General features: G+C 38.4%; 1 protein-coding gene across 1 annotated transcript in view; it reads right to left on the bottom strand.

Annotated features, from left to right (window-relative positions):
- The window catches only part of KIF26B (kinesin family member 26B), a 665,930-nt gene that overhangs the window by 61,535 nt on the left and 586,324 nt on the right, over positions 1–18,071 (bottom strand). Inside the window, exon 11 of the mRNA XM_054994402.1 lies at positions 2,220–2,382. Within this exon, the coding sequence (XP_054850377.1) occupies positions 2,220–2,382 (163 nt within the window). The remainder of the gene's footprint in view (positions 1–2,219; positions 2,383–18,071) is intronic.

Genomic DNA, 18,071 nt, shown 5'->3' with positions numbered 1-18,071 from the left:
ATTACCTAATTGGCAGTAGCTCTCCTGGAGCTAAGGAGAGGAAAGGTCTTTCCTGACACCTGTAACCTGAGACACTTTTAACTGGAAATGGCAGGGACTGCAGGAGGGATCTACATGTGCTGTACTACTGATTATTATGTTTTCCATGCTGAAAATTCCAGTCTTACTAATATGAAAATATATTTATACATCTTCTCTTGGGAAAGGGCAGAAAAGGGCAAGGGGACAATTATATTCCAAAGTGATTACTCTCTACTTACACTTACCCCTCTATATTTTTTAAAAACGTCCAGAATTACTGGTTGGAGTGGATTACAGGGATCTACTAATTCAGCCTCCTTCTTCCAAGATTTAAGTAAGTTCCATAGATTTTTAGTAACACATTCTAGATGCTTATTTAGTCATTATTTGGAAGACCTCCAGAGAAAGATTCAACAACTTCTCTTGTTATTTTCTTATTACAATATTACTATACTTAAGAAGTGTTTCCAGAAACCTGACATCAGATTTAAACCTGATTTGCTGTAATTTGCACACATGGTTTTCTGCTCTACTTCCAGAAGCCCTACAGTAAGCCTATCATTTTACATCTTAATGTATACATCTTTTTTCAAGGCAACTTGCAAGCTACAGAAACATCCAGTGACAGAATACTATTACAAAAATCTGATCAATGAAATGTAAACCACTAAAAGAGTAATCACAAAAGACCATCACCTGGCTCATTGAAGGACTCTATAAAATAAAACTTTACATGGTAGGAATAGGGGGAGTGATATTTAGTAAGATCCTCCATACTTAGACACCACTTTTGAAAAATCACTGCCTCTGCTTCTAATTCTTGCACATGACAGAACATGGAGAAGAACAGCTCTGGAAGATCTTAGGGGCATTTGTGCCATTTCATTCAGAACCTGAGACACAGCAGTCATGTGAGATTGCTAGTTTGTCCTGGGAAGTAGTATTGGGGAGGGGGGAGTATTTAACTCTTTCTCTTCACTATTTCCCCAATCTAAATTTCCTCTTCTGAAGCTACTATTAACTGAGGGGTGAGGATGGCATCAGTATCTATTTTTTCTCAGGCAGACCTAATAGCAGCTGCAGGAGGGGATAGGTTTAGATGGGGAACACAACACCTGTGGGGAAGGGTAAAACATCCTCTTCAATAGTGGTACTTTGCAACCAAATTAGCAGGCCCATGCAGCTGCTTTGAAGTAAAAGAAAGGAGATCCTCGTCACAGGGCATTGACATGTCTAGTTTGGCCGCTGAGTCTGCATGAGAAGGAGTTATTATTGTTTTTAGTTCCATACAGACAGCTGTTACTTCTTCTGTAAGGGAAACACAATGGGTTGGGTGTCTCAGATCCATTCCACTAACAGTGGTATTTCCCCTGGTACAGGAAAGCTCTTGGTGCTCCTTGAAAGCATTGCTGGTAGCAGAATGGGATCCACAGAATCCAACCCAAATTGCCGGACCAATAAACTTTGGTTTAAATCCCAGCACTGAAAAGTAGGTCCACTAAAGGCTATGAGCACAGCTACTTGGTAACTCATCTTGTCTCAAAAAGTCATCATTATTATTATTTATTAAAAAAAATAACACAGGCCTCAGATAAAAATACCTAGCCTCTCAACTTTCATTTTCATTTTCTAGGTGATAGATCAGACTGGTTTCAAATGTGTGGCCTGGATTAACGAACAGAAGATTCAACACTGCCCTGACCTAGAAGATGTTAATAGAAGACGTTTGGGCTAGTTGAAAGAATAATAGGGAGAAAACGGGAAATTAGCATTGAAGTCACACACTAAAGCCTATTCTATTGCAGAGATTTCCTTCTGTGCACAGATTGTTGTGCAGTGATATTTGTGGAAACTGTTAATTGATCTGAGTTCATGTTTAATAATTCTCAGGTCACCAGTGTGAATGATGATCATGAAGCGTACCAACTGGACTTTCAACCAGGACTGAGTGCCAGAAAGATATTCTAAGTATGCTTCAGGAGAGTTTGAACTCTCTGCGGTTTCTGTGAGTGACATAAACACCAGATCATTCTTTTAAACATTAAACCCAGGAATACCTCCTAACTCTTAGATGTAATGCCATTCACTTGGAAATTATTAATATTGATTTTGTTGCCTACCCGATTTGGGTAAGATCTCTCTGGCTGTTCAGCTTTTCCCAGTGCAAGACAACAAAAGAGTCCTCTCCCTTCCCTTACCTTAGTTTTCTTTTTCTTCATTCTTAAGACCCTTGATGCAATCTGGATTGTGGAAAGTGTTTCAGCATAGTTCCCTGCAGCTGCTGAAATGTGAGCTATCATAGTGGTACGGCAGTTCATGTTCCCGAGGGACTCCCGGAGCAACATGGTCAGCTTGCTGTCTCTGCAAAATAAAAAGAATTAAGGCTACATTAGTGAGCCATGCTTCACTTTGACTGTCGGGATGCGACTCCAGGTCTCAGCAAGATTTCTTCCTTTTTAATGGAATACTAATTAGCATTATTCTTCAGCCTTCTAGTGTACTACATTTGCAGCTGAACAAGCTGGAAAATCCCTATGCTGAAATTAGAGTCTCTCCCTTTTACAGTTTTTCTGACTTATTTTCCTGGCTAATCCCAGCAGTAATACTACTTTGAGGAGTGTATTCACAACCAGTGCAGCTAACTGGAGTTTGTTTTCTCATAAGGTGTTATACTAAAAGGCAAAGGCATAGAAGAATCAGGCCTTAAGAGATTGCACTAGATTCACCTCTGCTCATTCTTTGTGATGACTGAAGATGGGATTACTTTGTGCCATTTTCTTTCCCTGTCACTCATTGTGCCACTAAATGGACTCCGTATTAAAATTCTAATAGTCTGTGGCTGCTACCTCCGCCTCTCCTCTAGCACTCCCAATGATTATAATGAGACCTGGAAATGGTATTGCATGACAATTGCTTTGGCAATGAAGAAACCATACAATCGTATCCCATTAATACAACCAGCCTGTTACGGTGAGCAGTGGTATACTGTCAAAATTTCAACAAAAGCCTTCTTTTGAAAGATATTCTTCCTCCTGTCAGCATTGCACTCAACAGTTCAGGAGTCACGTGAACTGTACGTGTATGTTGCAGTGCTGGCGGAGGAAATAATGGATTCAATGTCATTAACAAGGGCACAATCCATGGGGAAATTCTTCTGTGCATGCCCGATTGAAAGGGATGGAAAATGTGCAAGAGAAAATGTACAGTTGCCTTAACAATCCTTATCACTAGTATTCCATTTTTGGAATCCCAGAGGAACTCCCTTCAAGTTGCAGTGATTGTAGTGATTCACTATAAGTCTTCTGGCAGCTGTGGGGAGGCTGTCTCTCCTGCCTGCATCTCTACATGTGTGGGGATTATCAGGATTCTAGCACTGACAGGATCCTCTCCATTCATAGCTCTGGTGCCAGGTGGAGATGCATACAGTTGTGTGTTTAGGTTACTACTCCTCTCACAATTGCAGCTCCCAGATCATTACAGAAAAGGTTACAGCTTTACAGCTTCGAATGAAAGCACGTTTTCCTGGCACATATACAGGGGATTTGTGGAATAAAGCTGGAATGTGCAAGTGCCCGGAAGGACAGATTTGGAAACAGGACTCGGCACCATTTTCTCCAACTCATACTAGGCTGCTGCATTTCCTGTTGCCTATACAAAAGGCATTTGAACATGTGAAGTAGAAATACCAAGGAAGATCACCCCTTGTATGGACACAGTGTTGATGAAAAACTCAAAAGGTTCCACTACAAGCACTGGACATATGCAATCCCTTCCTCCATCCACCCATTTTATCTTCCACTTTCTCCAAGGAATTCAGGGCAGCATACATTGTTCTTCCCTGTTATCCTCCCAATAACCTTATGAGGTAGGTTAACCTGAGAGACAGTGACTAGCCCAAGGTTACTCTGTGATGTGGGGATTTTAACCTAGGTCATCCTAGTCTAACTCTCTAACCACTATACTATACTACACTGTAAAATCCATGTACACAAATACATAAACACAGAAGGATCATGATTCATCTTAATGATCCGCCAACTTTAAATAATTTACAAAAAGGGTTTTTTGGCCACTACATCACACAGAAAGGTAACATAGTCAGGACAGGTAGTTAGTAAACAAATGAACTCTGTAAATGTTGTCTATTTCTACCAAATGTACATAAGCCTTGTCAAGATGAGACCCTTAGCTGTTGCTGGTTTTATCCTGATATGTAGAACAGCATTCAGCTCAAACTTGCCTGCAGTAACAGACTACTATCCCAAACAATGGATGACTGCAGGGACAGCACATGATATTGTACAAAAGCCACTGACATACTGTGGCTGTTTGGCAATATTATTAATTCTCACCCATGCTATTAGAAGTTAGATGCCACATATGAAACCATAGTAAGGTTACAACAAGTGCTGGTGCCAGTCTCAGCAGCCTACTATGCTGTTTAGATATATTTATGTTTCTGATTAATGCATATATACTAATCCACACTAGTAGTTTGAAAACACTGGTTTAGGATGCTGTAGCGCACTACTTATTTATTTAAGAATATGTCTATGTCATCTGTCCAGAGTACCTTCCTTCCAGAGAACATAATTCAAATGAACAAACTCAGCACCAAAGCCCAGCCAGAGCAAAAACAAAAAAAGAACACAAAACATTTTGCAGCTTAAAATCAGTTTCATAAAACAGTTCCCAGGCTAGAAGATTAGAGAAATAATTTTAAACAATCAACTCCTTAATCAAAAAGCCTGGGTAAAAAAGAATGCTTTGGCCTAGCACCTATAAGATAGGAAGGTAGGGACTAAGCGATCCTCAAGGGCAAGGTGCCATCACTGAAGAACCCCTGTCTTTGGTTGACAACTATCTTACATTTGCTGGCAGGTACACAGAAAACAGGGCTTGTGACGAAGTTCTTAAATGGTGGGCTGGACTGCATAGGAGGAGGCAGTTCTTTAAGTACTCCAGCCCTAAGAGCCAGCACTTTGAATAGTGCCTGGAAACAGCCAGTGCAGATCCTTCAACACAGGAGTGTTATGATCCCTGTATCCAGCCTCTGATAATAGCCTGACAACTGCATTCTGGGCCATTTGACGTTGCCAGACATTTTGCCAAGGCAGCCCCATGTAGCACACATTAGAGTAATCTAACCTACATGCGATCAGGGCACAGATTACTATGGTCAGATCACACTTTTAAAGGAATGGCTGTAGCTGACATATCAGGTGAAACTGATAAAAGGTGCTACATGCCATGGAGGATACCTGAGCATCCAACCATAGGCCAGGATCCATCAGCAGCCCCCAAGCTATGAACCTGTTCCTTCTGTGGGAAATAGATTTAATGAAAGAGATTTTATGTAACCTTATGTGCTTTCTATCACTGTTATGCACTTTTACCATTCTCTGGAGCTAAGGTAGTATTTGTAATGCAACTTGCAAGAAAATGAAACTTGAAACAAAAGACCAAAGCAGAATGTATGTTACACATGTAAATCACTGTGAAATGTAAGATCAAAGTACTGTGAAGCTTGCTATCAGCAGATTGCACTTAATAAGTTTAATGAGCACCTGTTTGATTTCTGACACCTGTTTCTTACTTAATACAGAAACCCCTTTGTGAAACTGTCCATGCAAAATGTTGCAAAGAAAGCTAGCTAAGATTAGCAACATCTCTCAAGACTGAGAGAGAAAATCACAAAGAGGAGATGGGGGACTTAATGTAATTATAAGCACATTCCAGGGGAGGAGAGCATTTCTCTCCCACAGAACCCAGAGAAATATTCTCCGCTTGAAGCCCACAAGGTTGCCAGAAGCGACATCAGGGCGCCTTTATTAAATGTTACATAGACCAAAGGAATGAGCATGAATGAGAAGCCTATGAAAGAGATGTGTGAGAAAGGAAGGAAGATGTTCCTTCCAGAGATAAAACCAAGGACAGATAAGATAAAGAAATAGCGATCGTGTAATGCTGTAACTATGCTGTTGACCTAAGTTGTTTCTTCCAGTCAGAATACCCTTAGACACTTGTATCACGAAAGGTGGTCGCCCACTTGAGCCAATGGGGGCCACTGTGTTTTCTGAGCCAATAGAATAACAAATATTATAATTAACCAAAAGGTATTAATTGCTTTGTACTGCTATTGTAACTTTGATGAGCGTTGGGCACAAGGGGACCTTGTGCTCTTTGTGTAACTGTTCCTCCATTGTTTAATAAATGGTTATAGATTTTATTTATTTATTTTTATTTATTTTATCATATTTATATTCCGCCCTTCCCGCAAGCAGGCTCAGGGCGGATAACAGCATTAAAAACATTAAAAACATTTCATTAAACATTATCATAAAACATTAAAAGCATTGTATAAAGATATTAAAAATAGCAGCTTCATCTGCTATAGATTGCTTCATCTGCAGGACTCCATGTCTGTCTCTTATTATGATTGGCTAAAAGGACATTCGAAGTACCAGTTGCATACTACACTTCAAAGGGAATACAACCCCCTCCCCCATCAGGACATGGTGACTCCTTGACCCTCGAGCAGCTTTGTCATTGTCCAGCAATATCTCAGTCTTGTCTGGACTTAGGTTTAGTTTATTAGCCCTCATCCATCCCATTACCTTATCTAGGCATATTTTTAGAACTTCTACAGTCCCACTCAACTCTGCTGTTAAGAAGAAATAGACTGTACTTCATCCACTTAGTGATGGCACCTCACTCCAAACCCCTGATCTTTCCTAGAAGTTTCATGTCTCATATCCATTTTAAAGTCTCTTGAATTATTTAAGTACTTCTCTATGGCCACCACCTTAATGGTATCACATAGCACCTGACAATGTTGGAATTGATATTAGCTAAAATTTCTTAGGCATTCACCAAAGTGAATTTCAATCTTAATACTGGTTTCAGTATTAGGTTTATGCTCTAACCCACATACTTTATAAATGTCACAATGAAAAAGACTGTATTTGCTGTCAATGCTTCCCTTAAGAGAGACAATTCCCATCAGGTATGAAAGCATCATTGTGGACTTCTAAACAAAACAAACAGCAAAGCTACGTGGAAAATTTTAATCAGTCTTTTGTACTACTTTTGGGCACAGTACTGGAACAAGAGGTTGTTTTATAACTCCAGATATGCCTGAATTACACGATCCATTCAAATCAAGAATAAGGCAGAAACTGTTCATTATTTCAGTACACTTTGAGATGAAGGATGCATTTTATATGGGCCAGATTCATTCTGTTGGTATGATGAGTGCATGTGTTATGCTTCTTTTAGATTAGGTTTACAAATTATGGTTATTGTGGTTTTATTGGTATTATATTTTTGATGGAAGCTTGGTGTAAGATAGCTGTTTTGCAAGGAAAGGGACATTGGATGGGCATTTTAAAATTATGTGTATTTTACCTTTTATGACTTAGCAATGGTAGAACAACTGTGTGCAGATATTGTACAGAACTAGAACATTATTTCCAAATGCTTGATGATTTACATTTTTCTTAGATACTGAAGCCACTGGATTACAAGAAGTATCACTTCCCAAAATGGATCCTATCAGTAAACTTTCCCTATTCTTCTCATATAAAGCATCGACCAAATGTTTTGACCAAAAGTTCAAGTTTTATCTTTCATTCAGTGCTGATTCTTCTAGTTCGCAGCTTCCTGTGGGCAGAACTATTCAATCTCATTGCAACATATGATTTTTTTTCAGTGTTAACAAAAGTCCATTAAGATTAGAGTCAGGGAAGTGCATGTGCTTTGCTGGTGACCTAATTCAGCTTTGATCCCACCATGTCAGAGATAAAAGGCTGCTGTGTTAGGTTAGTGCATCTTTTCTTCATCAAGGAACAATTGTGATATCAATTTCTGTGCATCAGTAACCAACATTCCAAAGAAGATGTACAAGGAAATTATTAACATCTGCACAGAAATCAATACCAAACCTTTCATTTACTCATGCTTCCATCAACACAAAACGTGGAATGACAGTGGGAAAAGGGCAATAGACTACATTTAGTCCTCCTGAGAATATCTAATTTATGGAACCATCATCAGCAAACTGATGTACTTTTCCTAGAGACTTATAAATGATACATGTGGGTAGGTCACCTAAACCCTGTTTGTATTATACTGAAAATCACTCGCTTTTGGAAGAGAGATGAGAAACAGTGAATTCCTGTGTAGTACATCAAAAAGAACTAGAAAGAGGAATTTATTAGGATTATGCTTAAAGTATCAACAGGTAATTTAAAAGCCACATATGTCTAATTCCTAGCTATGAAAAAATTGTCATTCTTATCTAGCTTTATCTTGCTGATCTCTTCTGCTTTGCTAAAAGCTACAGCTAGCTGCCTCCCCTGTTATCATATCTGGCTAAACTGCTCCCAAGAATAAAATTACAAAGGAAATGTTACTAATCACACAATTTGCAAACATTTTGCATTTTATATGCAGACCTGGACCTTCCAACTCAATGATTCAATTATCTCTTTCAATGGTATATGCTAATGATTGAGTAAAAAATTAATCACAGGGAAGATGCCATCAGATGCAAACCACAGAGCTGCCTTTTTATTATTTTATCTTCCAGCCATTTCAACCACTGGTAATTTTTATTGCATCTATTATAATCCAAAACATACCTGACAAATAAGCACAGAGCAGCTTTTTTAAAAAACTTGATGCTGCATTTCTGTCAGAATAAAGAAAGATTTTTCTCTTTTCATTGAGAAAGACCATCTAATATTTTCAGATGCTTGGTGACTTCTTGTGCAGCAGCTAGTTTGATGAAGAGGAATTCTAAAAAAGATAACAATATTTTGTTTCCCTTTTAAATTAAGCATGCAAAGAATGCAAAGAATACCGAGACATTCTGAAAGAGGCTTATTTACTATGGTGTGCTTGTTAGATTATTGCTTTCTGTGTCTCCACCATATTACAGACCAGATAGGTAGGTTTCCTCCTAGGAATGAAGCTGGAATTCCAAGTTCTGGGGACTGTTACCATTTATTTTGATGGTTGTTTTGTCAATGACCATTTGATGCATTTGATAATGTATACTGGGACTGATCTTGGCAATCAGGTCAGCTGTATCAGGCATCCTCTCTCATCAATTCACTTCACTGAATCAAGTTGATGGAATGCATGCAGTGAGGGATGATATGACTCCTCCTTAGGCCAAAACCAACCACAGATAGAAAGGTTCCTTGCTTAAGACTATACTATGTCAGTGAGCGTCCTAAAGACATGTGCATTTTTTACTGTCATAGTTATCTGTGACGTGCCATAGTAGAGCATTCTGGATGCAGCCAGCCTAGGGAATCTTGTTGGGCTCTACCCAGAGATTGAATAATCTTCCTCTCATATTTAAAGACCCAAGAAATTACTGGTTCCCACTCTGGAATGTGCTGGTGGATCCTAGAATGAGATGGTTCTGATCTGTTCAAAGTTCTGGAGTAACTTGGGAAATCCAAAATGCCATTTGTGATAGATTGTACATTTTTAAAAGTCTGAAAGTGCTGTACACACGCTGCAGGCCTATTAAGGGTTAATCCCTCACAGAATCAGAGAGCTTTGAGTGACAGGCTACTCCAAGGGACCTGATTGGGTAAGCATGAGCTGGAAAGAGGAGGGGCTGTTTTCAGTCCTAGCTGAGAGGACTTGAGTGTGAAGGATTGGGGGAGATGGAGTCCTAACTGAGAGCAGTTTTAACACCAGCAGGAGAACTGGGGAAAGTTGGTAAGGAGGTTTGGGAAGTAGGACAGACTCCCAAATGGGCCAAATTAAAGGGGATAGATCTTCTAAGAAGAGGAGATTTTCCCTACCCAGTCAAACAGGGAGGTAGTTCTGGAGAGCGAAGAGATCCCTGGTTGGCCGTGGTTGGAAATCAGAAAAGGAAGTTTTTTGAAGCAGATGGTGCAAGTACTGACTTTTCTAAAATCGGGGTTTAATTATTGATTATAAATGTCTAACATGGAATATAAATAGAGCAAATGCTCCTCAAATTAAACAAAAAATATTTCATTTGAAAAAATTAAAACAATATATTATTTGTTTACAAGAGACCCATATTAGAAAAAAGGATGTAAAATATTTTGCCTATAATTGGCCTGTAGATGAAGAATTTGTTTCAGCAGATATTAAGAAGAAAAATGGAGTTGTATTATATATTAAACTCCTATTGAAACTAGAATTGGTATTGACAGATGAACATGGTAGGTTTGCAGGGGTAGAAATCAATTTACTCGGAGTGAAGACCTTGGTTTTGGGACTTTATGCACAAAATGAAGATAAAGGTCTTTTTACAAACAACTTATGGACAAGTTAATACATCTCTTATATGAAAGTTGGTGTTTGATGGGGGACTGGAATGGAGAAATTTCTCCACAAATAGATTGTGGGGAAAAAATATTAAAATTATGCAAGGTAAATTGCCAAAAGTTTTTTTTGCTCTGATAGATAATTTGGTATTGGTTGACATATAGAGACAGAAAAATGGTAGCTCAAGAGAGTATACTTCTTTTTCAGAAAGACTCAGATCTTTTTTAAGAATAGATATGATTTGGACTTCTAGAGATTTAGTTACTAAGGTCTCTAAAGTAGAGATTCTGCCAAACCCTTTTTCTGATCATAATCCTGAAAATTTGGTTGTTAAAAAGAAATCTAGTACTTTTAGATGGACATTAAATAAAGCATTGTTGCAAAAAGAAGCCGTTGTTGAGAACTGTAAGAAAAATTAAAAGAATTTTTTGCAATTAATTTAAATAAAGGTACTGATTTGAGAATCATCTGGGATGCAAGTAAAGCTTTTATCAAAGGTCATTTGATACAACATAATTATAATTTAAAGAAGAAGAGACAAGAGAATATTGTGGATGAGATTAAAACAAAAGAAGATGGATTTAAAAAGTCTGCAGGGAATATAAATATTTCTTATCAAATAAGAAATTTACAACAACAGTTATCTATGTTAACAAGAAGAGAAATGAAAATAAAATTATGTAAAGGCATAGGTTTTTCAGACACAATCTAGGTTTGCATTTTTTTTAATTTACAATTTTATTTGATTTTTATAAAACTTACATGACATAACAATAAACATAGAAACAGACACACTGTTAACAAACTTTTTTTTTTAGTAGGCATTTTCCCAGACCATACATTTTGGTCCAGTTTAAATATATAACATGTGGATCCCACCTTCTCCTCGTTAATAGTTCAACAGTTGGTTATAATAGTCACTTTTGGGTCTTGTTTGTATTGCTGTTTCATTTGTTTATAAGTGTTCCATAATTGGGAACCATTGTTCTGAAAAGCAAGATTTATATTTTGGATTGTCATAGTGAGCTAAATGATCAGCTATTTTCTCCATTATAAAATAGTCCCAAATTTGGTTGTACCAGTCGGCGAGTGATGGAGGTGTTGTCTGTTTCCATTTTGATGCAACTACTGACTTTGCTATAGACAAAAGTATCCAAATTAACTTAATCCTGACTTTTGGTATTTCATTTTCTGACCAATGATTTAACAGTATAATTTCAGGGTTTCACGGAATGTCATAATGTAATATGGATTTTATTTCCTTCACTACTGACTCCCAGAATTTCCGAATATGTACACAGTCCCACCAACAATGTAGATATGACCTTTTTTCATCACAATGTTTCCAGCATTTAGATGAGTTTGTTTTGTTTACGTGGTGCAACTTAAATGGTGTCATGTATCAGTGTGTCAATAACTTTATTATTTGTCGTTTTATGTTTATTATTTTTGTTGTGAAGCTATAAGATTGCCAAATTTCCATCCAGTCATCATCTATTAAGTTTAAGTCACACTCTTAGGTTTGCATTTTTAAAGACATCCATACTCTAGCAAATACGCTCTGACAGCTTTCTTTAAAATATTTAAGTCAGTCTCCACGGAAAATTCTATTCTGCTGTGTACCCATGATTGTAAGTGGAATGTGAATAACTAGAACAAAGTATAAAATGCAGGAATGTCAAACTACTTTTTAAAAATCAAAGTATTTTATTTACTGATAAACAGCATAACAAACAAGCAATTATTCCACAAATACAAGGAAATATACGAAGTATGGGATCTAATATAAATACATCAGATCAAGTATTTTTTCCCTGGGAGATTATTTAGATAATCTTATTATGCATTTGTTCCAGGTTTTAAAACTTATTAAGTCATAAATCTGTTATCTTTCTCCTTTCCTACTGCTATTTCCATTGTCTCCTAGGATTCTAGCATATAAAACTACACTGATAAAAACATCAATGACACCAACATTAAAGGGGTAAGCTGAGTGTGTGTGTATGTTTAATTATGCAAATTCACATGCTAGGGCATGTGTTCATGCTCATACAAATCACATTTCGTAGGCTCTTGGTTGGCACTAGGGCAATGGCAAATGCTATTAACCACCTAAATATGTGATTATTAAGACAATGTATGTCCTGAAGCTTATTGTAATGCATTTATTAGTAAATAGTAAGTAAAATACATATATTTCATGTAGATAGTAAATATTAACATTATGCCTCCTAATACTGCAAAAAACAGAGTTGTCCTTACTGTAACTTGTTCATTGAGGTCTCCTGTGTACACATTGGACTGAGCGTGCACGGGCCTGCCAAACAGTGAGGTTTTACAGCTTAAAAATTCTACTAAGGGGTGCCTGTCTCCCAGAGCACATGCACAAGTGTTTCCCACTGAAAAGACACCCAGCCTCCCACCTGGCCTCCCGGCCTCAGTTACTCCTAGCCACTGGCCTCCCCAATAAGTAAGAGGAGAACCAAGCAGGGTAGGAGGGAGAGTATGTGTGCCTGCACAGAAGACCTCAATGAACAACAGTTACAGGTTAAGCAGAACTCTGTTTTCATTGTTGGTCTTCTTGTGCAGTCCCACATGGGAGATTAGCAAACCACTTACTGTGGAGGAGGGTTGGTTCTCTACTGGAACAAGGACTGGAGCACTGCCTGGCCCACTGCGGTCTCTTTTCTGTTTGCCACATCTAATGCATAATGTCTGATGAATGTATCAGGTGATGCCCACGTGGCTGCTCTGCAGATATCCTGGAGAGGTACACCTTGAGGAATGCAGCAGATGCTGCTTGTGATCTGGTAGATTGGGCATGAACCTCCAAGGGGCAAGGGAAGTTCACCTTCTTATAACACGCTCTGATAGCTTGGATGACCCATCTTGCAATTGTCTGCAATGTGGCTCTTTCCCCTTTATTAGGTCTTGCATGGCATACAAACAACTGATCATCTGTCCAGAAAGTGGTTGTGTGATTTAGGTAAAATAGGATTGCCCTATGGATATCTAAACGGTGTAACTTGCTCTATGCCTCTGAAGTGGATGTAGGAATGAAAACTGGAAGTATAATTTCTTGTAATGTGAAATTTGATGACTACCTAGGGAAGGAATTCTATGTTTGGTCTAAAAACTACCTTCTCTTTGTGAATTTCATAAAAGGTGAGTTCACCCAGAGGGCCACTAGTTCGCTACTCTCCTAGCAGATGTAATGGCCACTAGGAAAGCTACCTTCATGGAAAGAAATTGTAAATGGCATGTAGCCATTGGTTCAAAGGGTGGAAGTATTAATTTAGCAAGAGCTAAGTGTAAAGACCATTGTGGTATGATAGTAGTTGCTTTCGGGAACATATTCTGTAATCCTCTAAGAAACAATTTGGCCATATAATGGGAAAAAATAGGGTTTTTTTCTATTTTTTTGTCTACCCATGAAAGGATGATATTACTGCTAAATACAATTTGATGAATGAGTTTGATAACCCATTTTGTTTCAATTGTAACAAAAACTCTAATATGGCCGATTCCAGACGGCCCTCCCCATCGCAAAACGTCGCGCGTCTGGAAATATCACGTTTTCTGCGCGACAACGCGCGACGTTTCGCGATGGGGAGGGCCATCTGGAATCGGCCTATGTGTGCTAATGGGCAGTTACAGGGATCGATTTCCCTATTTCTAGTCCAATCAACAAACTTTTCCCATTTAAATGAGTAGGATTTTCTAGTGTTAGGTCTCCTAGCATTTAAAATGACCTCTGCTACCCCTTCTGGGAGTCTCCCTACTGGAGAATGAACCATGCCATCAGTTTGAGTCTGTTTATATCATAGTGTTGCACTCCTCTGTAACTGAGGAGACCCAGCACAAGAGGTAGATGCCAGAAAGTGTTCCCTGAGAGCTGTACCAGTTGATAAAACCATGGCTGACATGACTAGAAGGGGGTTACTATGCTGGGACTGGTTCTATCTGACTGGATTTTGATGATCGCCCTTGTTATGAGGGGAATAGGAGGTATACATCCCAGACAGCACAGATAGTTGTTAATGGGGAACCAAACCATGTGGAATACAAAGAGGTACAGGACAAGGTTGCCCATTGTCACCCTTGTTATTTATACTGGTACGTGAAGTTCTGAACAGGGGCATAAAGATGAAAGAATTTGAAGTTTAAAGGTGAAGCAGGAGAATTATAAGTTAAGAACTTTTGCGGATGATTTGGTGTTGGTTTTGGAGTACCCTTTAAAGGGAATTGAACCCTTAATGACAAGATTGAAAGAATTTGGTGTAGTGGAGGGTTTTAAGGTTAATAAACAGAAGACCAAAATACAGTACAGGACCAAAGGAAACTGGAGAGCAAAACAGGATTTAAAATTGAAAAAAAGATAAAATTTTTGGGTATTACTCTGTCAAATATGAATTGTATGTTATTTCAAAATAATTATATTAAGACTTGGAATGAAATTAAAAGGGATATGTTAAGATGGGATAAGATTCAATTATCGTTGTTGGGAAGAATAGCTACAATTCAAGTGCATGTTTTATCTAGAATGTTATTCCTATTTCAGACAATTCCAGTATTGACAACTGAGGTGTCATTTAAGCAATGGCAAAAGGATATATCGAGATTTATATGGCAAGGCAAAAAACCAAGGGTTAAATTTAAAGTTCTACAGGATACAAAGGAAAGAGGAGGTTTGGGTCTACCAGATTTGAGAGTACATTCTGCGGCCAACTGTTTGGTTTGGATGAAGGAATAGATAATGTTAAAAAATAGAAGACTATTGGACCTTGAAGGGCATGACTTAAAATTTGGGTGGCATAGGTATCTATGGTATGACAAAGTTAATGCCAATGCAAAGTTTAATAATCATTATGTAAGGCATGCCATTTGGAAAGTATGGAATAAATACAAACCTAGGTTGTGCTCAAAAATACCTCTCTGGTTGACATTGCAAGAAGCTCATTTTAGACGGGAAATAGTGAGTCCACCTAAATTGTTAACTTATCATGATTTATTGAAATTTTCTCTAGGCCAAATTCAAATTAAAGAATGTATAAGGGTGCTTCAAATGTATGTTGGAAATGTGCTAAACAAGAAGGTACATTTTTTCATATGTGGTGGACATGTAAGAAGGCAAAGAGTTTCTGGTTACAGATACAATTATCGATTCAGAAGATTTTCAAGATTAAAATCCAGTTGAAACCAGAGACTTTTTTGTTGGGAATAATGGAAAGCCAGTTGGAAAGAAGCTTTGGAACTTTGTTTTTATATTTGATTATGGCAGCAAGAGTACTCTATGCATAAAAGTGGAAAACTCCAACATTGCCTAGAGGAATGGTGGATAAAAGTATTGGAGTTTACATCAATGGCAAAAATTACTTCACTGATTAGGGAAAAGACAGTTACATTTTTGACTGAATGGAAACCATTTATAGATTTTTTACATTAAATTGATAATAAGGATTTGATGACATCTGGATTTACGGATTAAGAACCATGAACAATAGAAAAAAGAAGGCTTTATGTTTAACTTAGAATAAGTGAGATTCTGAAAATGTTAGTTGTAGATTTTCTGGGCTGTATGGCCACAGTCTTGGCATTGTAGTTCCTGATGTTTTGCCAGCAGCTATGACTGGCATCTTCAGAGGTGAAGAATGAAAATGAGGGCCCTATGCTTTGGTTGTATTTCCTCCATGACGAGGGATGATGGTGGACAGTGAAAAAATAGGAAGGGACAAACATCTTCTTTCGTCTTGTACAATCCCTCAGCCTTCTTTGAAGTTGGTGTCAATGATGCTGGTTTCTCACAAAGTGATATAATCATCTCCACAAAACCTTCAATGATAGGAAAGGTGATGTTTGCTGGATTCCCTGAGTATAGGTGTTGGAGAATCTTGTCTTTTGGTTTTGGTTTGGTACCTGTTCCCAATCCATTCAATCTGGAGAAATCCTGGGTAGCTGGCCTCTTCCTCCGATGAATATCCAGATTGTGACTTTGAATGAAGAGACGGTGTTCTTAGAGCCTCCACAATTTGGACCTCAGGAGAGACCCTCTCGATGTCAGCAATGTGCTTTGTCTTCTCCAACTTCTTAAGGGTTGCCGTGATTTTGACCGTGCCTTCTTCTTAGGTGGCTCCTCCAATGTCTTTTTGCATGTCTCTCTCTCCACTGCCGACGCTGGGCAAGAGTCAGTGGTAGTGGTTGGTGTTGGGTCTGTGCCAAGCGGTCCCCTTGACTCCAAGTGCTGTCAAGATGGCTTTTATCTCACCAGTTCTGATCTGCTCGCAGATGGAAGGGTCGGGTGTAGATTTCAAGTCTGAGGCCGTTCCAAAAGGCTTTGTGTCTCAGAGATGGGTGTTGGATCCGATGATGTATATTCAGATCTGAAGAGCTCATATGTCTTGGCGCCAAAGCCATAATTAGACTAAAATCGTTTACCACCTGTCTGTCTGTTGGTGTTGTTTATTTAATAATCTGTAAATGTAATATGTTGTATGTAGGGAGTACAATTAGACGCCTTAAAACCCAACTTCTAGAATACATGTTGAGAATCAGACTTAAGGTTATGGACGCACCAATGGTAGAACTCTTTGTCAATAAGGGACGCAGACATGATGACTTTAAGTTTACAGTTTTATTTTCTGATCCAGGGATACCCAAACGTGATCTCCAGAGAATATTACTCAGGAAGGAGGCTCATTGGATATTCACCTTAAAGAGCCTCAAACCCGCAGGGTTAAACAGCGATCTTGATCTCTCATGCTTTCTGTAAGTTTTGCTAGGAGCACCCCCAGACCAATTATCTTCAGTATATATTTATCCGGTTTATTTGGTAATGTGCTAATATGCCACTAGTTACTTTGCCGAGATTAACTGACTTATCATTTTGGTACTGTGCAAGAAGTTACATTTGACTGTTGGTAAGTCTTTTTGTATTTATATATATAATTCTGCAGTTTAAATTATTGTATAAGAAAATACATAGTATTATGTGCTTTTTTGTATTATTGGTGGTAGAATTTCGCCCCTGATGACGTGATCTTCACGAAACAGCGGAACGCAGCCGGCCCTGTCTGTCGGGCACAGCAGGCAGCTCTACAGTAGCCCTTTGGATTGTTCTCCACCTGGCACCAAAGTTTGGCTTACTTAATTGCATTTTACATTTTGAATTTATTGTTGGACTTACCTTTACTTACCTTTACTGGACCAAGTCTAGATTGACTTCATTCAGGACGTCTTCCTTTTTCACTGATTTGTCGTTATCATACAGGTGCACTTACGTTGGGTGGTAGTGCACGATTGGCTAATTTTTGTATATTGAATGTACATTATTGACTGTTTCTTTATTGCTTTGGATAATTTGTGCATATTGAATGTTGTTACTGACTGTTTCTTTATTATTTATTTGAGAGTTTTTGTTACTCCATTAGAATATTTTTGATACATTTATTCAGAGTGATTTGTTGTTTTGTCTACTCTTGTGTTTTGCACTTCTCTTGGTTATTGTATGAGTAGGTTCCTCTCTTGTGCTTTGGCGCCAAAGCCAGCAATGGAGTCAAAAAGCATTTTCGAGCCCAAAGCAGTGCAGTTGGATCCAAAGGTGAACACATGCCTGAAGTCAATGGTTCTGTATTTGTCGGATGCAATTGTGCGGCCAACTCCGACAGAGCAGAAGATTTTGCTGTCTTAGTAGCTGGGCTGCTGGATGCAGAAAGTGCCTGCTCCCACAGCAA

The sequence above is a fragment of the Eublepharis macularius genome, chromosome 1, assembly GCF_028583425.1.
Source record: "Eublepharis macularius isolate TG4126 chromosome 1, MPM_Emac_v1.0, whole genome shotgun sequence".
Taxonomy (NCBI): Eukaryota; Metazoa; Chordata; class Lepidosauria; order Squamata; family Eublepharidae; genus Eublepharis; species Eublepharis macularius.
Note: the sequence above shows the minus strand (reverse complement) of the source record. Positions and strands in the feature narration are given on the sequence as shown.